This window comes from Ambystoma mexicanum, chromosome 1p (assembly GCF_040938575.1).
Source record: "Ambystoma mexicanum isolate Mex_15411 chromosome 1p, UKY_AmexF1_1, whole genome shotgun sequence".
NCBI classification, from domain to species: domain Eukaryota; kingdom Metazoa; phylum Chordata; class Amphibia; order Caudata; family Ambystomatidae; genus Ambystoma; species Ambystoma mexicanum.
Genome location: NC_090921.1, coordinates 275,170,074 through 275,195,579, shown reverse-complemented (window position 1 = coordinate 275,195,579; position 25,506 = coordinate 275,170,074). Strand labels below are relative to the sequence as shown.

General features: G+C 46.9%; 1 protein-coding gene across 2 annotated transcripts in view; it reads right to left on the bottom strand.

Annotated features, from left to right (window-relative positions):
- The window catches only part of THOP1 (thimet oligopeptidase 1), a 295,527-nt gene that overhangs the window by 194,720 nt on the left and 75,301 nt on the right, over positions 1-25,506 (bottom strand). For both annotated transcript variants that reach the window (XM_069646651.1, XM_069646654.1), the window contains exons 3-4: positions 9,958-10,106; positions 7,141-7,248 (exon numbers count right to left, since the gene is read on the bottom strand). In XM_069646651.1, coding sequence (XP_069502752.1) covers positions 7,141-7,248; positions 9,958-10,106 — 257 coding nt within the window. The remainder of the gene's footprint in view (positions 1-7,140; positions 7,249-9,957; positions 10,107-25,506) is intronic.

Below are 25,506 nucleotides of genomic sequence, written 5' to 3'. Positions count from 1 at the left end.
TAAGGTCCCCTTCTTTTTTTGGAACGAAGAACAAAGCTGAGGAAGCAGGGGACTTGGAAGGACGAATAAACCCATTTGCTAGGTATTGATCCAGGTATTGTCGGAGGTGAAGATTCTCAGGCTCGGTGAGGGCATAAATTCTACTACAAGGAGGAGTAGATCCAGGTATCAGGTCCATCTGGCAGTCATAAGACCTATGAGGAGGTAGAGAGTTAGCCTGATCCTTCCGGAAAACATCTTGGAATTCTAGGTATTCAGGAAGTAACTGGGGAGCCTCCGAGGAAATTGCTGCCAGTGAAACACCAGGTCGAGGGTGACAAGTAGAGACACATTCTGGAAACTGAACCGTTCTTGCTCGCCAATCGATCTGAGGATTGTGCTTCTCTAACCAAGGAATTCCTACAATAATCTGGAACTGAGGGGCCTTGATCACATCGAACACGATCTTCTCATGGTGTCCATCTTGACTTACTAGCGTCACTTCTTGGGTGGTATGCGTTACTGGTCCGGAAGCTATCTCCGTACCATCCACCGTAGTAATGACGTCCTTTACAGCCTTTGGACAAAGTCAGATTCATCCTCAAAACCATTTCATGATCCACATAATTGCCGATGGCACCGCTGTCGACGTAAGCTTCAATCGCATGTAATCGATCCGGATGTTCAGGGCTAATGAGGACCATAGGTATCACGAAATGCGAGGTCACGGAACTGGTTTTAACGCTCGGCAAGAGGACCTCTATTCTTGTCGGGCGAGGTTGTTTCCCTGCTCAGAGTTTGTGACCCTGGTAACTGCAGCTCCTACTGCCTTCTTGGCTGGTTTCACCGGACAGTCTCGAAGAAAGTGCCCCGAGTTTCCGCAATAGAGGCATAATTGCAGCTGTTTTCTCCTTTCCCGCTCCTTTTGTGTTAGTGGTCCTTTTAGGCCCCCTATTTGCATGGGTTCCCCGGAGTCTACTCCTTTGGTAGGAGTTGGTGGTTTGGAAAATACTCGAGCATCAAACTTGGAACGATCGGCCTTCCTGTTCTGCAGTCTGTGGTCAATTTGAACGACTAAGTCAATATAGTCCGAACAGTCTTGCGGGGGATTCACTACTTGGGCTAACACATCTTTGAGCTCTCCACGTAGACCTCTATAAAACAGCGTAATCCTTTTGTCCTCAGGCCATCGAGTTTCCACTATCAGTCTGTTGAAAGACGCAATATAAGCCAAAAGGTCTTGATTACCCTGTCGCAATGAAAGGAGCTCATTGTCCAAGGCCTGCCCCTGTGAATGTCTTGCAAACAGTTTTTCCATACTGAGCTGAAAAGCTTGAAAATCATGGAGAACCGGATCATCTTGATTAACTAGAGGGATCGACCAGTCTGCCGCATTGCCACTAAGGCACGAAAGCACGAAAGCTACCTTAGCTTGATCAGTTGGAAAGGCTGCTGGCCGGCATAAGAAGTGCAACCGGCACTGATTAATAAATACTGCAAACCTCTTTGGGTCACCAGAAAATCGTTCGGGCGGAGCCAGAGGTACATTCCCAGGTAGGTTGATCTGCACTCGGTTCGTAGAGGATGTTGAAGGAAGATTTGCTCCTGATGCGGGTAACGGAGTTTGTCCGGCTTGTGACTGTAGCAATTGTCTAGCGAGATCGTCTGTTCGCTCCTTGGAAATAATCAGTTCCCTTCTTAGAGCATTCGTTTCCTGACGGGCTGCATGCACTTCTGCTCTTAGTTCCCCAAGTAACTGGGCTAGCTGGTCGGTATCCGAGGTTTCCATAGCGCCTGGGTGGGAGTTTTGCGGTGGGCTTTGCGTTCTGTAACGCTCACCTGATTCCCGCAGAGGCGCCGGTCTTGACTGGGTGAATGCCGTATCTTCAAAGGTGATGTCTAACACACGGTTGGCTCTTTGGGCTGGACCTCTGTGCACTGTATGTCTCACTCGAAGAGTAAGATGTCTGCAGATAGAAAATATGGGATTAATGAACTGGGGTTATTGGGTGCCTCTCTCCTCTTCCCTTTCTCTTCTCCTGTAGAACCCCAAAGGTTAACGCCCTCACCTTAGGTAAGTGAACGCCGAGCTCTCCATCTGCCTCGGGGCAGGGTGCCGTAACCAGTTTCTTCACTGGATAAGGGTGCAGGCCTCTTGACCTCAGAGGACTGCTGTCCGTCGTTAACTGCACGAACGGTAAGTTCTGGGCACTTCAAATGTCTTAAAAGTCTTTTGTAATGATATCTCTTGTTTTGCAGGGTTCCGGCGATGGCGGATGGCGGGCTGATGAGAGTTGAGGATCGAACCCGCGTGAGGAATAGAAGCGCCTGGAAGCACGTAAGTAAGCGCTTGTAGCCTGCTTCACGATGCGCACTAACTGTCCCTTTTATCTTGCAGGTACAAGTTCGGAGCTTTAGAGAAGCTGAGGGGTGCTGGAATACCCACTGGATTCAGCGTGGGAAGGAGTAATGGCACGTGAGTAATAAAGTTGCCCAATGTCTTTAAACGCACCTTCTTTTGTCTTTCAGATGCGGGATGCAGCGCCGAAGGCCTCCGGAGCGTGCGAAGAGCTGGTAAGCCTTTGTCTTTCAGATGCCGGAATGCAGCGCGAGGCGTTGGTGACAGCCGATGGACCAGGTAAGAGATGCGCTGCCACTGAAGACCGTAGCGCTAACCTGTTCTTTCTTTATCTTTACAGGTGCTGCTGAAGACTGGATTCCAGGATGGTAAGCCTTTGTTCCCTTAGGCCCAGGATCAGAAGCAGAAGACACGATGAGCGTTCTGCTGCAGAGAATGCAGAATAACGCAAAGCAAGATTCATCCATCGGGTGTGGTTTAAATAGCCTCCTGTAGTGCTTAGGTGTCTCCTTCCACAGCCACGCCTAGGTAAGAAAAGAGTTCCTGCTTTCCAGAAGAGTTCCAGTGTTCTGAACCTAGGGAGTGGCTCCTGCCCCACCCAACAGGAAAAGTAGTCCCAAACAGAAGAGGATCTGGGGTTCAACTGGCAGGTAAGTAAACAGCATGGTCTGCTGCAGATAAGTCCACCCAAGCATTATGAGCCCGGCGCTTCCAGTGCTGGGACTGGGCATCTTTATGAGCCTGGTGCCACTGGCGCCAGGACAGGGTCCAAAAGGTCCCAATTGGGACTGGCTGGCACTCGGAACCGGGGTTATGGGTCTGCTTCCAAGGGAGTCGGGCAAGTCCTGATCTTTTGGAAGCAGAGATCATGACAGTTATGTATTATGTATGCATTTAGAGACATGCATGAGTGTACACTTAGGAGTATGCATTAAGCTATGACATAGCACTTGGGTTGCGAGAAAGAGTAAACGCTAGAATGCATGAGGCCTATGGCTTCTAAGCCATCCTGAATGACACAGAAGAGAAGCGCCATTTGGTTCTGCGGAGAGATGTTATGGTACACTGTGAGCGAGGAATGCGTAAACAGTTTGGTTGTTCAGACAGAGATAACGTGACTCTTGCCCAAGTGGAGGAACGGAGAAGGGCTGGCTTATCAGGCTCTGGGTTGTGCTCGCAGACAGAAAAGGTGGGGGTAGGCAGCAGGGAGTGAGTTGCCTCAGAGACATGCAGGATAGAGGGATTTCAGAAGCTAACAATGGAGTGAATAGAGGAATATGGAGGGAGATGGGAGGATGGTATGATTTCAGAACACAGATACCATGAACAAGATGCTGAAATGTCACAATGACAGAACACGCAGTGACTGAACAGAACAAGACATGCATCACAGACTTTCAGGCACTGCTTGGATTTAGAAATGCTGACAGAGAGATGAGTGAATGCGTCATGTAACCATGGAGAAAGTATGTACGTCATTTGACACTATAACTGAGCAGTAGGAGTGTATGCTGTCTGAGATCGAGGGAGTTTTAGATGGAGCTGTTCTCTGAGATTGAAGAGAGATGTTTGGCGGTGGCATAGGAGAGGCGTTTAAGATGGAGATGACAGAGATGAAGCATTGGGGAAGCATTCTGATGAGAGCTAATGCAGATCTATCGAGCAAGGAGACTGGCAGAAGACCAGACCACAGAGGCCAAGGAGAGGCCTGTGCCTGACTGACTGGCTGATTGCAGAGTGAGCTGGCGAGGAGAGAGATGGGATTGGGAAGCTTGCACATGGCAAGAGGGGAGTATTTCTGATATGAGGCCTAAATGATCTGAATAAAACATGTGCCACAGGGAATTAGGAAAGACACTCACACAGAGCTTTGGGTTTGGAGAAGGGGAAATCAGACATGGATTGTCTTAGAGAGAGAGTGTGAAGTGTGGTGTGGATTGGAGAGGAATGGTGTGGATTTGAGAGGAATGCTGAATCCTGATTAGGCTGCATTAGACAGGATAGATCCAGCAGGACTGGATAAATTGCTATCAGATGGCTTGCATTAGAAGCCTGTAAGGCTTACATGTATTGCATTGCTTTGAAGATTTACACCCAGAGCATAAAGGGTGCAAATTCGAGATTTGTATTATAGTAGTGTTTGCATCACGCCTTGCTGTGCATGAATAAACGTGTTTTTATTGTTGAATCGATTTGTGCGTTTTCTTTGTGTCTTATGTTTGTGTGTCCATAGCATAGTAACTTAGGAGTAACACAGTGCACAATCGCCCTGAGATACAAGAGCAGGGGGGGGGGGCTAGTGGTCCACACCTCCTGAGGTAGATTTGGAGACTAGCAAGTGGTTGCCCATAAGGGGCTAGGCCAAAGGTAATTTTGTTTTAGAAAATAACAATCTGCTGCACTTTTTCGTCAATTCAAAGGTACTGTTCAAAGTCTGAGAGAACTTCCCTCTTGCTGTAGAGTTGCTTGCATCCTCTACTACTCACAAGTCTAACGGCTTGTAGCCCTACATTAGATTCTTCTTTTCTTCAAAGACTTCTAAAACATTGTGCAATTACTTTTTCTTTCTACTCACCCACCAGAAGTGCTTCATCCTATATAAGACTTTTGCCCGTTGACTTTGGCCTAGCCTGTTATAATGAATGACTCTGCTGTAGAGATCCAAAAGAACTTGCCTGCTTAAGAATATTTGTTGTCTCTTGTTGTTCTAATAACCTTTTCTTTTTGCCAACTTATTACTGTATTCTAAATGCCAACAGTAAAATATTAATGTCCCCAGCGCCCTAGCTATTGAAGTCACCTGAGGGCGTAGGGTGTGCCTGTGGGCCCTCCAAAAAGGGTGTTTACTGATTTAGAAACTAAGAGTGTACGGTATTGAAGTGTATTTGTGTGTTACTATTATATTGCTCACCTCTAACGGACTGATACATAAATTAATTTTTTATTCAAGAAACCTTGAGTGTAAGTGTTTATTTGAATACTTGTCACTGTGAATCTCTGTGCAACTCCCCTACAGCTAACATTGACCCCTCTTGAGATAAGCCTGGCTGTTCAGCACGCTACCAAAACTGTGTAGTACAAGCTTATACCAAAGGTTGGGTTCCCTATACCTGTAGTCAGAGTTGTTTGTAGTGTTCCCAGAGGGTACTGCATACAAATTTTACCTAACAGTGATCACGAGGTAGACACTTATTACACTTACGGTGAGTGTCCTTCCAAGAACACTTTCCGTTACAGGATGGACAGTTCTCTCCATAGCAGAGGTAAAGGGCGGCAGCCAGACAAGGGAAAAAGAGAGGGGAAAAGGAAGTTCATTCTTAAAGAATCAAACCCCGGGGCCCCACTCTCCCTTCTGTATAGGCCTGGCTGGAGGGTTGAGGCCACGCGGTCGACGGCGTCAACCGGAGCACCAGTCTCCGAAAGTCGTAGACGTCTACGGCGCAGGGATCCACAACTGCCATTGAAGAAGAAGGTTGAAGACTGATAAACGACCAACGGTCATGGGACAATAAGTTATACGTTTGCAATATATCTCTAACGAGCTACGCATAAGGCGACCGGCAAGCTGGGCAGAAAAAAACTATCTGTCGGACCTTGAAGCTTGAGGGATTTTGGGTACAGTACACATCACATTAGGGATAGTGTTACAGGCACGCCCATGTCGACGCCCCCTTTCGATCCTTGAAAGAAAGATGCAATATTCCGTGATTACCAGTAGATGTCAGACTATATGCACAGCATGTGATTCTAAGCAGATTAACAAGCATCAGAAATACTGTTCCTTGAATCTGTGTTCCACTATTCAGAAAAGTATATTTGCAAGTTGGTTGACTATGTGATTTCATTGCTCCGTGTCAATGCATAACTGACTGGGTCTACTACCCTTGTATTACTGACAGTAATAAGAAAGTAATCTATGGTCTTACCCACCTTGAAATACTGTTAGGTGTACTAAATAAGGACTATGCTTTGGTCTGTGAACTTTAAAGCATAGCGTTGTGTTTTTATAATGTGTTTATATGCTTTATGATAGTAGCTACTTACCCAAGAATCTCTTGGTCTGCTTGTACATAAATTAAACTCTTTATTTTTATAAATACTTAGTGTGTCAGTGTTTCTTTGGATCATATGTATATACAACTTATTTGTACTGAGTATACTCTCTCCCTCCCAAGATAAGCCTGGCTGGTCTGTCTACGCTACCATGAAGTTGGGTGGTACAGCCTTATACTAAGAGTGGAGTATTGTACCGTCTCAGTTGAATGGGTTTACTAAGCCCTTAGTTGGACTTCAGAAAACTGTCCTGATAGTTTCCCAGTGGCTAGTTCTGTCACACTGCTTCAGATTCACAGATCTGCCTGTAACTGTGCATTCTAGACTGTGTCTGTAGATACGTATCTGGTTTATTGCTTAATACAAACTTCTGTCCATTTTAAAGCTTTGGTGAAAATGAAAGGCGTGTGGAATAGAAGGAGGTATACAGGGGAAAACAGTGAGGCTACAGAAATAATTGCGGGAGGGGTGAAAAGAAACAGGTTCAGAGTCCTATTGTATGTTCGTTTCCATCACTCAAAGATCATCTTCACTAAAAAGATCATTGATCAATTTTCAGAGCCTGCATCCTGCACTCATTTTTGAGAAACTTGAGCGTAGCCTGACAGTTCCAGAGAGTCTCTATTTTGCTAGAACCCGGATTAGTATATCATCAGGGGCTCCTACACACACACACTCGCTGGTGAGCTGGAAATCGGTTACAAATCAGCAATTCAATGTAGTAGGCAAATAAAAGAGGAAAGTCTTACTTCTTGAGTCTCCAGTGGGAGGTTTAGACCATTCCTTTTGCCTAGTTTAATCAGTCGTTCCAGGTAACGCTTCATCTCTGGCGGCAGGGCCTCTGTACTCACGGTTTCCTGGAAAAGCAGAGATCCAAAACTGTGCATCAGTTCAGAGAAGAGAAAATATCCACTTTTCAAACCCTCTTCCCTTCCCACCTTCCCCATGGGAAATAATTGGCCTGACCACTGAATACGCTCTTTTTTTAAACAGCTTTCTTCTCTCAGCCCAGAAGAGAAGTGGTGCTAGACAGCTGTTGTCTATAATGACTAGAGGAACAGGAAGCACAGACATCTTGGGGGAAAAAGGTGGGCATATCTGTGAAGAACTGGTCAAGAAACAATACTTACTTCATCATAGCCTTGATTTTAAATGTTCAGCAATCAAGACACCATTTATTTCTTTTGTTCCCTTTCATAAAGATTAACATGAAACCCTCAGGAGTGGGCCTTCACACCAACTATTTAGATAAGTAGAAACCTAAGCTCTAGGGATAGTAAGTATGGACGCTCATTTTCAGCAAAGACACTATTTTACACTGAAAGCACACAAACTAATTTGCTTATACTTCTGAAAAGTATTGTTGTGGTGTTTCAGGTCACTCCGTGACTAAAGGAGGCATAATGAATGGAGCAGGGTGCAAAATGTGAACTTGCAACTGGCCCTTGGTGAGTAAGAAATAGTGTGCTGTGTGGATGTATGTGGATGTATAGAATTAAGGAGGGGAGTAACTTTTTATTGCTAGCTAGTAGCTTGACACTTCTTTCCCCAGAATGGGGCAATTAATACAGATGGGAAAAGTGGAATTCCAAATAGATGCCAAATATGGGGCAAATGGGAGGAATAATGAGGTTATCTGGTTGGGACAGACCACACGAAGGAAGCCAATATAATGTGTACAAGGCAGTTATGATAGGAGGAGCTACAGGGAAGGTATATTCATATTGGATTTATAAAGCACAAACCTAGCTGAGAAACCTAGCGCTGAACATTTGAAACGCACTCAGAGGATTACAAGTAAGGCGGCAGGGGAAGCAGAGGAGCAGGAATGGATCAGGTGAGTGAGGCAGATTCAGAGTCTAAGAATTAGAAGTAGGATTAGGTGAAGTAATCAGCAAAATGTTCTTTCAAGCATAGAACCTTTAGGTCCATCTGAAGCATAGGATGGAGGAGGCCAGTCTTATCTGCATTGGGTAACTGGTTTGAAAGACTTCTACCGTAGAAGTGACCGAATCCAATGGTTGAGGAAGAAGTGACAACATATTTATTTTTTTAATTTATTGACCAAAAAAAATCTTTTTTAATAAAGTACATGTCGTGGGGTGTAAGGAATATTAATAAAGGTAGGGGGAAGGAGGAGAGGGGATGCAGGGGGTCTCCCCCCGCACTACAAAATAAAACTTCACTTTCAAAAACATGGATTCGGTCAAATCACCTACATCCTAGTAAGGCAGGGTGATTAGCAGGAAAATGCTACTTTCCTGTTTTATGCCCTCCTGCCGTTGTTTGTTTCAAGTCTGGTGGCGTGGCTTCTTGTGGTACACTCGCCATCAGAAGTGGAGAGTTTCTCAGCCAGGTAGAGTGAGGTTTTGGCAGTCATGATTCGTGTTTAAAGGGGAGCCAGTACAGTTCCTTGAGAACAACATTATATAAGCTCTAGTTCCAGGACGATTGGCAGAGTCACCCTTTATGAACTCCTGCAAGTTAGAACTTGAAAGATTGTGCATTATTTTGGCACGTATTCCTAAACACATGAACTCATTCACTGCTGGGTATATTGTCCTATGACTGTCTTACTCGTATCTGTTTTGACATTTATACTATGTTTTTTCTTTAAATGCCAATAAAAGGATATTTAAAAATGTGCAAATAAATACAGCACATACCTAAAAGGTGTTTTTGCTTTTACCTACACCACCTCCGAAGGTTACAGTTGGGATGGGGGTGGGAGGGAGGAGAAAGGCAAATTAGGGAATTCTGAGGCAATTGGACCCTTCAGGAAAGCTCACGGTTTCTCTCATCACACAAATACGGCTTTGTCAAGGTTTGGATGTATGATGCTTTACAAATGTATAGGTATTATATTTCAAATGTGATATCTGTTAAATTATTATGTGCAGTTAACAGAGAGAGCTTGCTATAGCTTAGCAATCAGTGATAACTAGATAACATCTTTATTTCCATTTAGCACGAGAGTGCAATGGGGGAGGGTACACTCAAATTGAAATGTAGTCTCTAAACGGTTAGAACCACTAGATAATCTGATCCACAATTCAAGGATTTTCTACATTGGCCAGCAAATATAGGGTTGACAGGATGCCGTGTGTTCCCCTTGTTTCAGTACAGTAACATTATTAAGTGCTATCCGAGAGTCATGCGTTTGATTTATAGTAGCGTAAGAGCACACCAGTCATATGTTCTGAAGCATTTGCAAGTCTCAATGTGAAGTAACAGACCTTTTGAATACCAGGTTTCTTTCATCTGTACACCCATGATCACCAGTTGCAGGCTCTGGGACACACTATGAACGACCTAGAGGCCCTCAGCACGCGTGGACTGAGTGCCTGTTTTATTTTTCGAGTCACTCCTGTAAGCCCTCTGGCAACTTCACACACTTTGCCTGAACTACAAGTAGACCCACGCCCCCCTCTACCTTGTAGATTCTGTGCACATTACAATGATGGTGCCACTGTGCCAGTCTGTGCTCATTTGTTTTCAATCCTGTACAGATATTCCCAGTAATAACATATTATTGACCCTGTGAATGCTGCAGGCCCTATGCTCACCTGCAATCGCTCAAGCCGTTGGTACACATCTTGTCTCATACTCATCTCAACATCAAACTCCGAGAGCTTTTTGTCAGCATCTGTGCTCGCTGTACGCACATCCTTATTGGAAGACACATGCTGAGGGAAATCCAACATGTTTCTCTGGACTGTAACAAAATGAAATGTACATGTTATCGGAAAGGTCAATGTTCTGCTTTAAACACTTGCAGTAAAGGAAGTCCTCTAACAACTGAGCAGAACTGGAAAACCTTACTCCCTGTACTTGTCCCCACCTCTCTGGGCACGTTTAAGTAAATCGCAAATGCTAAATGTTACAGCCTGCAAAACTACAGAGCAGATAACACAGAGCAACTAAACTGCTTTCAAGACACTTGTATTCAACCATCCCTCCCAATACTTCATAACCCTCGTAGACTAGGATGCAGCCCAGTTTAGAGGGGTTTTTGGCTCTTCGAACCATACACTACACACCGTTTCCCTTCAATAGCTCCAATTTCACCACACCAGCCCACCACCTCCTTTAGTCCCTGCATCCCAATACTGCAAGATATCTCTGCTATCTGATCTCAACATTCTACCTAAACACATTATTCACATTAGACCTCAGCAGCAATGTCTTGGTCTGGTTCTCTGTGTACTTCAATGAACTCCCTACATCTTGTTTCCCCACATTTCCCACACAGCACGTGGCCTGGCAATGTTATTTCATTTGCACTTCTCCTCCCAACTACTGGCTAAGAACAATCCGTTCTAGTCTCCCTCACCTTTCTCACTTGTGAACTTTAAACTGGTACGACAACCTACCATTTTTATCCAGTAGCTACTGGTGGGCCACCCTATGCCTCATGGGAAATGCATCCAAGACTGAGATCCTATATAAGCACTCATTAGCTGCCCTCGGACCAGCTAATCCTTCCTATTCCGCCCCGAAAACACCTTTGGCCAATGACCTCACGCAAAGCGCTGCGGCAGGTCAGAAGGAGGCAGACTATGTTTCTGTTTTCTTTACTTTGATTTATTTATAGAATTAAAGAAAAGGCGTCACTATAACCAACTCATTGGGTTGCCCTACATAACAAAACTAACTAGTGTGCTCGTCATCAATAATAAAGTCTAAAATCAGCCTGACCTCAATCCCAAAGCTATTCTACTCTGACCCTACCACTAAGAGAAAACAACTTACAGTCCAGGAAATTGACTCCCATCTCCTCGATAGGCTTCCTCAGCCTCAATAAGCGATCTTCAAATAGTTCTTGGCTATTTATTGTACTAACTGGTCGTAGTTCATAGAGGGGCCTCTTCCACCCTTTAGGTCCTCGGTACTTCCGTTCAACCGACCTCCTGTGGATGTTATTTTATGGTTTGGTTCCTGTTGACTTAGTCTCTTGAGTATTCGTTCATTTTCCATAACTCAGGCCATATAATGGGATGAGACCGAGTAGTGCCATAGTACTCCTCACTTTCTGGTATGTCCAACCATCTACTGGGACTAGTATGAGTAATTTCTATGTATTATTTACTCTTCTGTAACCGACTGGGATGAGTATGGATGGTCCCATTGTACTTTGCAATCTTCTGTAACCATGACAACGTACTGGACGAGTATCCATAGTCCCCATCCACTCTTTACTCAGCGTTCCCTCCCAGGTCTCCCGTTATTCCTTTACCTTGTTCCAAGTCTGTAAGGGTAGAAGTAATCAGGTCTGGACTGCACTGGATTCCTGAACGTCCTTGAAGTTCTCAGTTGTTCCTCACTTCTGTTTCTTCGGACTTGCAGCTATGTGTTGTCCACACTGTAGTTTTGACAGCGTGGTTCATAGACTGCACAGTCCACCGTTTTAGGGTCACGCCATTTCTTCACCTTTCTTCCTTTTCTTGGGACAGACGTCCCCTGCATGGCTCAGTGCCTTGGTCTGTCCATGCCTCCAGCAGGATGGATCCTCCCGACAAAGGGTTTTCCGCTCGCCTTCAGCTACTCCACCTGAGCTGATTTGAAGCTCCTAGGTTTCAGGACTCTCTTCCCAGTCCGCCTTCACCTTTCATATTATTTTTCGGCAGGGTCCTCCCCATCGGACACTCCTAGTCCCTTATCTCTTTCGTAAGCAATCGTCACTGCTCAGTTATTCTTTATCATAATGTTTTGCACATCGAACATTGGAGGTTACTTTACAATAACAAACAGTGGCTTGTTTTGTTGAAGTCATGTGAAGCCCTGATGTAAAAGTGGGTCCAGGGAAAAGGGTTGTAGGGAGTTCCTTCACGGAACAGGAATCTGTATCCCCACTAGGGGAGTCTTGCCCTGTGAGTTATCGCTTGCCACCACCCCTATAAGGAAAGTTGCATAGTGGGCTCGCCTTCCTAGCATCACAGGGAAGAGCTCCCCCTCTGGGGCGAAGCAACGAGATTCTGCGACTCGTCACATAACCTGCAATCTGGTGGTCAACTTCAATTGTAAAATGAGACGGTCTACTTTCATTTCCTCTATATCCACAGCTTCCATCTTTCTGAACATATGTAAATTCTGACAGCACCTATCCAACCAGGTAGCTACAACGTATTGCTGCCCTTGTCCTTAACATGCAAGACTATGGCATCTACCCATTCTGGTTCTTACTGTTAGGCAAGATTGTATGCAGTAACCCTGTGGGAGACTACACCAGTCTTGTCCTCTTGGTATTAGGTAACCCACCAATTGGGATAGGTCTCTACTACACATGTTGGTAGTATGACCGAGCAGCCGGAGTTATCTCAAGAGGGGAAAATTTGAGCTGTAGCATCGAAATACACACATAGAAGTATCCAAATGACACTTGCACTCAAGGTTTTCTAGTAAAATGACATGCATTACTTACTGTAATAGCATTTCTGTTGATTGTATCTGCTTAGATTCACATGCTGTGCATATAGTCTGACATCCAGTGGTAACTGCGGATAATTGCATCTTGTCTTTCGAGGATTGAGAGCACATGTCGACATGGGCGTGCCTGTAACACGATCCCTAACGTGACGTGTAGTGTACCCAAGATCCTTCACGCGTCAAGGCCCCTCCGATTGTATTTCTTCTGCCATGAGGGAGCCTAATGACTATAGTGAGTGAGTACATAAAAGAGAGAAAGTAGTAAGACGTCTATGTTCCTTACACCCGAACGGGGAGGAAGGGTGGGCACATGTGAATCTAAGCAGATACAATCATCAGAAATGCTATTACGGTAAGTAATTGGAGGAGTTGGGTTTATCTACAAAGATATTTTATCTATCAGGCCCATCTCCCACCAGTGGGAAAGCAACGCCGACATCCTATCTATCAAACTGTCCCTCTCACCTAATAACACCATCAACATCCATTTACTATATCGGACCCTTAGACTTCCCACAGACGTCCAGGGACACCTCATCCACCTACTCTGTGAGAACATCAAAATATCCACTAAAACTATACTCATAGGCGATCTGAACTTAGGATATAACGACCCCAATGATAAATCCGCCACCACACTGGCCAAAGATCTTCTAGACATAGGATTCACCCAAAAATTCACGAGCCCTACTCACTACAAAGGCCGCAGCTTAGATTGGGTTGTTGATCACAATTGTGACATCAACATCACATCTAATCTTGCCTACCCGTGGACTGACCACAATTGCATTCAATTTACCATTCCTACAGTCCCATGTACCAAAATCCCAACACACGCCTCTGCAGCGCAAGTAAGAAGCTAAAAAAAAAAAAACATACATCTGACAACCTCCTACCCTATCTCAACATCCCTTGCCTATAACCCCCCTTCCCACAGGAACACTAGCAGACATCTTCAAGGACACCCTCACCAATGCTATAAATTCCATAGCTCCACTTGAAGGGAAGAAGGAGAAAAAGTCCTTTCACAGGGATTAATGGTTCACAGAAGACCTCAAAACTCTTCGCATCAATAAACGGCTGGCTATTAAATATTGGTAGAAGAACCCTAGTGATTCATCCAAAGAGAGCTTTAAGATGATTGCTCTGCAGTACAAAGAGGCCATCATCTCTGCTAAATCCAACTCATTGCGAATCTCCAATGCCAATTCCCAAACCAAGGAATTATTCACCATCTTCAATGAATTTACCGCTGCTCCCACCAGCACTGATGAGATCATCAAAAACGAAGCTTGGTGCGCAAGCTTACAAGCTGCAATGATTAACAAAATAGGCCTCCTCCAAAAGAAAATTCAGGATCACTATAAAGCTCTACCTAGCCATCACCTGCCCACTCAAAGCCCCCCATCCCCCAGAGTATAAGGTCCCGCATCTTCCCAACTTCTCCTTCAGAGACATTTCAGAATCAGAAGTCGTAGACCTTCTCAAACACCTCAAACCATCTCTATGTAAAGGAGACATATGCCCTCCTAAGATCATTAAGGGCTGTGCCGACGCCTTTGCCCCCCTTCGGACAGCTTTTATCAACGCATCATTTAAAACAGGCATCGTTCACAACAGCCTCAAAGAGGCCTGGGTTCACCCCCTTCTGAAAAAACCTACCTTAGATCCTGCCCAGGCTATAACCACCGTCCCCTTCCTTCTCAAAATTCTGGATAAGGCGGCTCACAGCCAGATCCAACTATACCTAGAAACAAATTCCATCCTAGGTAAAAGGCAGTCCGGATTCCATAAAGGGCACGGCACAGAAACGGCCCTACTAGACCTAAAAAAAACAAAATCACTCAAATCTTGGACAAAGGCAAGCCTGCCCTCCTCCTCCTCCTCCTTTCCTTTCTCCTCCTCCTCCTCCTCCTCTTAGACCTCTCGGCGGCCTTCGATCTTGTTGATCACAAGACTCTTACCGCCCACCTCACCCAATCAGCACATTTCTCCAAACAAGCAGCCTCTTTGATCACCTCCTTCCTCGAAGGAAGAGTGATGAAAGTATTATCCAACATAGCAAATAAAACCCCCACCACTATCCACTGTGGAGTCCCACAGGGTTCATGCACAGCCCCAACTCTATACAGCCTCTTTACGAAGCCCCTCTTCGACATGCTTGATGCTCTCGGATAGCATATACTAACTATGCATACGACACTCAAGTTCTGCTACCTCTATCGGGCTCATATCACCAAGACACAGAGGCTCTTCACCTAATCTACTCCACCATCCAAGCCTGGATGGCAGCAAACAGCCTTTGCCTTAATGGGGAGAAGACAGAGATCTTGATTCTCAGACAAAAAGCCATACAAGCCAAGCTAGACCACCTCTACACCAAATTCAACATAGACAACTCCATCATTCCTGTCTCCTCCTCCGTAAAGACGCTAGGGGTTTACATTCCGACACAACCTTACAAGGTGGATTAAAGACACAGGTAAATAACAGACCACCATCTTGCCTAGACTTTTCCTGCGTCTCTCTCCACTTCCGCTATTGCACACACCTACTGCCTAGCAGTTACTGCCTGCCTAAGTAGAACTGTAATTACGTGCACTAGTACTCCTGCCTGTTGTGTATATTGTGTATTTATTTCTTTGTATATTTCTTGTTTCTTTTTGCCATGTGTTTCTCCTGTAACTAAGCTGTAAATTGTCTTATAAAATGCGCCCGGTTACCCCTGGGTCTGGTGCGCAATACAAGTAATAAAAACAAACAAACAAACAAACATTGATTCCACACGATCAATGAACAAGCATGTCAGCGCCATTGTCTCTGCATCTGCCCTAAGCACGAAACTCATTAATGCCATAAAATCCTACCTAACCAAGTCAAATTGTCTCTCAATAGCCAGAGCCACCATAGGGGCTAGATTAGACTATTTCAATGCTCTACTAGCTGGCTCCTCTATGCAGAACCTAAACAGACTTCAAGTCACCCAAAACAATGCCCTAAGAGCAGCACTAAGCGTCCGAAGAAGAGACCACATCACCCAAGCTAGACAGGTAGCCCCTAGGCTCCCGGTCAAAGACTGTATTACCTTTAAAATCCTCACTATTACTCATAAATATCTCAACCTCTCTGCTCCATCCTACCTATCAGAAACCATATCCAGAACTACCTCCTATCGACCCATCAGAACACAATATACTAATCAAATTAACACTCCACACATTAACAGGGCTAAAGCAGGGAGGATAGGCTTCCCACGCATAGCCCCTAAGCTCTGGAACACCCTCCCCACTACCATAAGAGCCGAGACTTCTCTCCCGGCTTTCCGGAAACATCTGAAAACCTCCCTCTTCAACAAATACCCATTCCTCCCCCACTTCACACAGCCACACGAACATCATACATCCCATCATGCACACATGATATCTCTGCACTGTATTGTGTAATATATGTATACTGAATCGTGTATTGTGTACTGGGAAATACATGTAAAAAGTGTAACTGCTTCCCATATTGTAACTAAGTTCTGCTCACTCTCTGTAACAAGCGCCACGATGCCTACGGGCTGTTGTGCGCTCTAAAAATACTAATAAGTAATGCATGTCTTCTGATGCTTGTTAATCTGCATAGAATCACATGCTGTGCATAGACTAGCGAGCAGTACCCGGAGTTGGAGGTGGGTTGTGAGAAGGAATAGTAGTGAAAAGATGTCTTAGTACTGCTTGTCCCACCTGAGAATCAGACCTGAAATGAGTGTCTAGGCAATAGTGTTTTGTAAAGGTGTGTACAGAACTCCAGGTTGCCACTTTGCAAATGGACTCCAGGGGAATATTTGCAATGAATGCTATGGAAGCCCCAGTGCCTCGAGGAGAGTGTGCTCTAGGCTTGAAGGGCAGTTCTCTCTTAGCAAGAGTGTAACAGAGTGTGATGCCATTGACAATCCCTCTTGAGATAGCCGATTTAGAGACAGGTTCTCCTTTTCTACCAGCTGCCACTGAAACGACTGGCTGTTGAGCCACTCTTGCATGGGACACATGTGCAGACGCGCATGAATAACTAAGTAAATGCAGGACGCCATCATAGATTTGCGGAACGCTATGCACTAGCTCCTAGGTCTCCAGTGGTAGCTCCTGGTCACTGGTTAATGATTAATGCTAGATACTGTAAGGAAGGCATGGTATCAACAGTAAGACAGACCACAGTTCAAGGGTGTTTATTGAACTTGCACAAGAGTGTGATAAACGCCTATCTAAACCTAACTCTATAGATGGGAGTAAGCTACGACCACCAAATAATAATAATAATGCAGTCCTAGTGTTCAAAACACAAGCTGGTTTTCTATCAGTCTCTCTGACTCATCAGCTGTGCAGTCTTTTCTGACGGTGCTTAGTTGTAGTAGCAAAGGACAGTACCACAGCAACAATCGCTCCTCCCCGCCAAAGTTATCGACAGGGGAGTGCCCCGGCTACCTCCGACACACTGTGCAGGTTTGATCAGCCTTAGTGCCTGGTCTTCGGTTTCTTACTCTCCAAGGTTCATGAAAGTAACGGTTTTTACAGGTCAAGGGTGCTTCCCTCCTTGCAACCCTCTCTGGTCTCGTCATCTTCTCCTGGTGTAAAACTGCCATCTTGGAACTGCGATTTCCTTGTGTGTCTTGCTCCGCTCAGTGTGCTTTCATGCTCTTCCTTTTCTCTGTGTGGGGTAGTGTGATGAAAGTCAGTTGCATGTAATGATCCGTAATTGCCGGACCTTGCCCGACCAAGATGTTGGGACATGTCAGGTATACGGCTCTGGTGTTAGTCCGTTGTCGCTCACGGTGAACTGTCCGTGAGAAAGTGTCTGTGTCGGGAAAGGGCAGTTGGGGGGGTGTGGGGGTTTGACTTCCTAGTTATCCTAAATGGTAGGATGGAGAAAAGCGTGTGCTGCAAACTCATCTCAGAGCAGGTTATCATGCCATGTTCTTTCTGGAGAGAAGCGCCTGCTACCTTTTTTTAGAAATTACATGGAAGGGGGCGTGGCTTGGAGCCGACGCGATGCAGTCGCTCCTCTAAAGCCGCCCGTGGACTGCCCGCTGCTATAGCTAAACTCGTGCGGTTCCTGTGGCCTACACTATCCACCGACGCCAGGTATGTGGATCGGAACCGATGGGGCACTAGCAGCTCAAAGATGAAAGCCGGGAGAAGGAGCACTATGTCCGTACTCACCGCTTGAATCCCGGTCCCTCCCTCTGCCGCTCGGAGAATCCAAGATGGCAGGCGCACGTATGATGCCGTGAGTAGTCGGGAGTTGGAGGCAAGCCTCCCCGTAACACACAAGCTGGAGGGACGGACGAACATCTGGACATCCAGACAAGAAGCGGGGACTGTTTCCATCGGCCTGTGGAGGGCGGCCCGGGCCCCCCCCTAAAACCAGCAGGGAGCATCCCATGCACCGAGGACTGGCAGGGGTTTTCCCTGCGGAGTGATCCACTTCCCTGGCCCCATTTTGTGCTCCCTCTCACTCTTCCTCCTGGGGCGCCCTGGCCCACCCCGCTTTACAGCTACACGCTCGGCGGACGGAGACCTACACGGGCTGCACTGGTGGCTCCTCTGGGTGCCCAGTGGGGCCTACCTTCCGGCCTATAGACATATGCAACGGCCCTTGAAGCGACTCGATTTCCTGGAGCGGGGATGGGAGACCCTCCCACCAACGGTTGGCAGCGGGAGCCCTCAGCAGGAGCCCCTAGAGAGATTTAAGGTACGCTTAGCCCGCATGCTCTTCTCCCTGAGCCCTTCCTGGGGTGCCCCGACCCACGGCCCTGCAGCCCGCGGATAAGGCATATAACCCACACAGGTAGCGCTTCCTAGCCTCTGGGGGCCCCTGAGCTGCTCCTGTAGCAACTCTGCTTCACCGCTACAGTGCTCCCGGCGGCCATTGTCCCGTCGCTGACAACCAGCGCGATGACTAAGTAACAAAAGACCACCAAGTCTTCGGACATAGCAACTCTGCTGATTGCATCCGACAAAGCTAAGAAACAGGACTCCTGTCCCTTTATTTCATGGGAATCCCTAGACAACAAAAGACCCTTGGCAACCAAAGAAGATATACGTGAATTCATGGCGGATATCAAATCAGAATTCCGCTCTTGTATGGCGGAACTTACTACTAAGCTGGAAAGTACAGATAAAAAAGTCTCGGAGGTTGAACAAAGAATGGGAATTGTTGAGGACCATATCCAAGATCATGCCTCCGCTCTAACTGAGGTCCAACGCTCAGACTATTGCAGGACAAGTATGACATCCTGGAATACAAGCAGGAAGACCTGGAAAATAGGGCCCGGCGCAACAACCTCTGTATTTGGGGGGTTGCCACTTCGATCCCAGACAATGGGTTGGCTGACTATGTGGGCCTGTTTTTCCAATCTCTCCTCCCTGACCTTGAAGATTCACAGCTTCTCCTAGATCGCACCCACAGGCTGAACCCCCGATGCGGAGTGGAATCGGATGGCCCCCCTGACGTCATCACTAGGGTGCACTTCTTTACCACGAAGGAAGCCATCTCGGCAATAAGCCGCTCCAAAGACGAAATTACATTCCAAGGGACCTCCCTCCAAATCTTTCACGACCTTTCTCCTCTTACTCTTCAAAAGAGGCAAGCTATCCGCCCTCTAGCCACCCTTCTTCAAGCTCAGAAAATCCGCTACAGATGGCTCTTTCCCACAGCTTTGCAATTTTCCTACAAGGGCTCACTCAGGAAAATTAGCCACCTGGAGGATGCTGACAACATCCTGCGCCCACATGCTTCCAAGCCTTCGTCCTCCCTGCCCTCCGAAGCAACGGCTGACTCAGACCTGGTGGCCTCCCCTAACCCCACACAAAATTCTTGGTCGAGGGTTACCAGATTCCGGAAGAGGAAATAGCCGGATGTGACCCCATGATGCAGCCACCACCTCTATCCCGGCTCGTCAGCCCGGCACCATGATCCGATCAGCACCCTCAGGAACACAGATGAGCTCCATCCCTAAAAGCAGCGGGCATTATTCCACGGTCCATGCCCGGTTCCAAGGCACAGTCCACCTATGAGTCCTTGGAACAAACCACTAAGACTACCTGTAAGGTTAGCCATGTTGGCTACACTCTGTTCTACGGCCCCGTTGGCCAAGGGAGGCACTAGACCCACAAAAGGTCCGCCACCCTCAGTTAAAACTCAGCCCTCCCGTTGGCGGCCCGAGAAGAAACCCCATAGGCAGGTTGGGGAATGGCCACACACTCCGCGACATGATGGCTGATCCCTCTACATCTCCCCCTCACCCCCAGGACTCGTCAACGGCCCTGGAATTGGTCCCAGAACATCGAACTCCGAGGTTCGTCTCCGTGAATGTCAAGGGACTAAATTCACCCGCCAAACGCAAGTCCATCCTACAGAAGCTTCAGAATGACGATGCAACAGTAGCTATGCTACAAGAAACCCATCTGCTGCCAGCAGACCATAGCCGCCTACGCTCCCGAAACAACTTTTCTCATCTGGATACTCCAAGAGGGGTGGCACAGCTATCCTATTTGGGAATGGACTGAACCCTCAAATTCTAGACTCTATAAGCTTCCCGGAGGGTGGTACATGGTGGTGAAATGCCTGCTACTAGGACAACTTTACTCTATAATTTCCGTATACGCACCCAACTCAGGCCAGGCGCTGTTCTATGAATCCCTGAGTACAACTTTCTCTCCATTTCTGGAAGGCCAGATAGTGATTGGAGGGGACTTCAATAGGGTCCGGACCCCACGAAAGACAAGTCGCACCCGCCCAGCACCGGAGACCTCACCATAGCCCTGGCTCTCCTACAACTATTCAGAACTCTGGGGGTGGTGGACTCATGGAGAGTACTCCACCCATCCGAAAGAGACTTTTCCTTTTATTCTCATGTCCACAGAACCTTCTCCAGGATAGATCTTCTCCTAGTGTCCCCACAAATCTTCACGTTCACCAACAATGTGACAATTGGCTCCAGAATCTTGTCTGATCACGCCCCGGTGACCCTTGAAATCCGAGTGCAGCAACCAGCTAACTCCCAACAGCGCAGATGGACACTATATGATCCGATTCTTAATGAGATGCCACTCAGAGACGCGATCGCAACCACGATCACCAACTGATTTAAAGAAAACCCCAGTGAAGACACCTCTACCACCAATACTTGGGACACAATGAAAGCAGTAGTGCGGGGTGAACTGATTGCGCAAGGAGCGGCCTATCACAGACACAAACGTCAAACTCGCCAGGGCCTTGAGGAAGAACTTAAAAATGCAGAAAGGACCCATAAGGAGAAGGGCTGGACCCTAAAACTCAGCGGGCCATCCAGATAGCGCACAAAAAGATCGAGGCCCACTACGCCGAACACACTGCCCACCAATGGCAAAAGCTAAACAGTTTTATTATGCTAAAAACAACAAAGCGAATAAGTTACTAGTGGCCAAATTTGCCAAGGCGAAGAGAAACAACACAATTGTGGGCCTGCGGGACCAACAAGGCAAGGTCCACTACGCTGACCAGGACAAACTGCAGCTCGCTACGGCCCACCTGACTCATGTGATGACCGCTCCGGTGCGAGACATGGATGAACAGAAGGAATACCTACGGAGTGCAGCGCTTCCCCGGCTAAAAAGAACAGCCCGTGACTCTCTGGAGGCGCCGATTACTGACGAGGAAGTGGACGAGGCAATAAAAGCCCTTAAATCCCGAGCCCCTGGCCCTGATGGGTATACAACCAGGTTTTACAAGATTTTCAAACTCCAACTATTAGCACATTTGGTACAATTATTTAACTCGTTCAGGACCACAGGCACTGTAACCCCGTCCATGCAGGAGTCAATTACGGTCTTACTACCTAAACCTGGAGGCGATCCGAAGAACCCTGCATCAGATAGACCGATTGCCCTGCTCAACATAGATGCTAATATATACTCTAAAATCTTAGCATCATGACTATCTCAGTTCTTGCCAGAGATAAGCAGTGCAGATCAGAGTGACTTCCTCAGACACCGCTCCACGGCCGACAACATTCAAAGAGCCTTGGATCTGGTGGAACTTGCCTCCCGAGACTCCCAGGAACTGGTGCTTCTGGCCCTGGACGCGACCAAGGCGTTCGACAAAGTAGATTGGACTTTCATGAGGCTCACCCTTGAGGCTTTTGGATTTGGCCCGGATTTCTGCACTATGACACTGGCAAATTACAACGCTCCCAAAACTCTTCTCAGAGTTAATGGCACCCTTTCCTCCCCCATCAATTAACTTGCGGAACCCGACAGGGATGCCCGCTATCGCCACTCCTCTTCGCTCTAATTATGGAACCGTTCGCCCAGCGGATCAGATTGAACCCTGCAGTCGAAGGCTTTCAATCAGGCCCGGAACACCACAAGCTGGCCCTCTATGCGGACGTTGTCCTCCTGACTATCACGAAACCCCGCTCCTGCCTCCCTTAAGCCCTAGCTGAGATAGCGAGCTATGGCAAGGTCACAGGCTTCGCCATCAACTTCTGGAAATCAGCCGCCATGGGAGTGGGTTTGACCCGGGAAGACAGAGAAGCCCTAATTCCGCTGTGCCCAATACAATGGACGACCAGGGGAATTAGCTACTTAGGAGTCCAGATCCCGGCCAACTCAAGCGAGGCCTATCGGGCTAATTTTCCCCCATTATTTACTAATTTGGAGGCAGATTTGAGGCGCTGGGCGGCACAAGAGATATTGCTGATGGGCCGTATTACAGCCTGTAAGATGAACTTACTACCAAGACTTCTGTACGCGTGCTCCTCACTCCCGGTACCAGTTCCGGCGCCAGCCCTTCAACACCTACAGAAGAAAATGCTGCAGTTTATTTGGAGGGGGAAAAAACCCAGGATCCCTAAATCCACGATGCTGGGCAACGCGAAACTCGGTGGCCTCGGGGTTCCTGACTTGTAGAAATACCAAATGGCGGCTCAACTGTCCTGCATCCAATCATGGCAAGTCCTTACCAACTGCCCTAGATGGGTGGACCTCGAACAGGCGCAATTACCCCTCCCACTGCACTTTCTCCCACATATCCCCCCTCCGGAACGGCGACAGTGGCGGAATCTTCTGGCGACCACCAAACACACCATTTCGGTATGGGACAAGGTGTTGAAACAGAAGAGGATCCCGACGGGGCTCAGCCCCCTCCCCCCGGTGTTTATGAACCCGACCTTCTCACCTGGTCTGTCTCCCCGGAATTTTAAGTCCTGGATTGCAGGAGGCCTAGAGACCCTGGGACCACTTTTTGAAGGGGGCAACCCTGCACCTTTGAGCGATGCAAAGAACTCTTTAGGATCCAGGAACAAGATAGATTCACATATACCCAGCTGCGCCACTGGTGCACCCACCCACAAACTCGCCAGGCAGCTACTCGCCCCCCCACAGCCATCGAATTGACCCTTAATGAGCTCCCGCCCCGAGGGAGAATCTCCTCTCTATATAAACGCCTCCAAACGGATTTCTTAACTTCCAAGACCCGGTACATGGCCCTATGGGAGGCGGACCTGGGCCATCCGATTAAAGACCAACAGTGGGTTGACATCTGGTCCCGGGCCCACACCTCCTCATCATGCATCACAAACAGAGTGCGCCTACAAGATCCTCCTCCGGTGGTGCTACCCTCCCCTAAGACTTCATCACATGAACTCCACACTCAACCCACAATGCGGCCAAATAGGCTCCTTCTTCCACATGTGGTGGTCCTGCCCCAAGGCTCAAGCCTTTTGGAAACAATGCCTAGTGACGATAGCGGACATCACTCAGGTGCGACTGCCTTTGGCCCCCGAACCTATTCTCCTTGGAGCACCGATCCCCGGGATCTACCCAAGGTCTGGTCCCAAAGCCAAACTATTATCGCAATGCCTACTTGCGGGCAGGAACGCGATAGCCCGCACCTGGAAAACGACGGAAGGCCCTCTCATGCCTTTCTGGTGGATGAAAGTCTGGGACATTCTGATCGCAGAGAAGGTGACGGCTGCCGGGGCAGGCACTTTGCATCGCTTTCGCAACATCTGGGGTCCGGTATTGGATTTTGACCAAAGGTTCGCAGCCCTGACATTCAAGTCCCAACTGGCCAGGAGAACCTTTCAGGATGGAGATCCCCAGCGGGGACTTGAAGACGGAACTGGAGTCCGGACGGTGGGGTGGGAGGAGCGTCAAATGGTATTACTGTATGCTTCATGTCGCAAGAGATTAAGCTTTGTATTGTCATAATCTGCCTGTTTAAAATAAACACGTTTTAAAAAAAAAAAATGACATGGAAGGGGATACTGCGTCTCACTCTCCGGTGTCCCACTTCCACTATCCGAAGAGCCCTCACCCAGTTGATCCTCCCGCACTGGTCCACTCCCAGGAACTGGATCCAAAAGCGATGGCCGTGTCCTGGCCACCTAGAATACAGATCCCCAGGGACTAGCGGGTGAGACACCTTTAGGTGTCTCAATACCTAGGAGCTGGTTTTAGCTCCTGTTTATTCAATATCAATTTCAGTTCCTGAAATTGATATAGTTGAAATGTTATTCATTTTGGGTTTAGTAAAAAAACTTATATGCATGCAGAGGTCAAGATAGTTCCATGTTAAATAGCGCATTGGTACTTCATAAAGTAGCAATGGTTACTTGTGCTGGAGCATCTCAATGCCAGTAAATTCCAATTAGTGCCCTGATTTTGGCAATAGTAGAATCCTTAACTGTTTGGTCAAATCATATGTCAATTATAATTGTTCATTTCGGATGCCTATGCCAATTATATTTACCTATGCCTGACTCACCTATTGATTATTCATTTTGGATAACTTTGTACAGATAAAGTATCCATGCTATGATTTATTGGTTAACATTGGCAATGTAGCTTTCCAAACAATTCTGAAAGAATAATTATGGTACACAAAAAATGATTAGTCTGTCATTGCAGGATCTTGTTTAGGAATATCTTAAAATACAAATTCCTTTGTTGTGGTTTATCCCATGTAATTATCATATTGTTATTGAACACTGGATAGTATATAATCAATATAGGTCAATTATATGCTAGGTACAATACTCGGCATCTCCAGCTAGTACTTTACTAGGAATGTTAACTGAATGGATCAGTAACATTGAAATATTGGTTACAAAAACCTGCATTTCATCATCCAAGTTGAGTCCTGTGTATAAAGTACACTGTTCACAGATATGTCTGGCTTACAGTTGTCTTAGATGTAGCTCTCGACTGCCTCCCCTGGGTGATGGTCTGTCCCCAGAAACGTGATCACTGCTTTGTCATCAGTTTGATGGTTCTGTTGCCAGTGTTGTGCTAAGGGCATCTTTGGATCCTGGCATCCGATAACACTTAACTGATATTATTCTGGTGAGTAATACTCTAATTGTGCTTCCTTTATAGTATTTTTTTACAGATACAAACAATGACATAGCATACATTTACTCCTGCAATTAAGAAATAGCTTTATTCCATGTCAAGACCGGAGGCGAACATTATACTTTCAAGACTTATTTTAGACCTTTGTCTTCCGTGGCTGGGGTAGTATTGGATAGCTTCGAACAAGCATAATGCTGGTCTCCGGTCTGAACATAGAATGAAGATTACCCAGGCTTACAGAGCAGGGAGTCTAGATTCTATTAAAGACCTGGAGGATAGCATTATCCAACCAAGTTAAGCAGTGAATGGGAT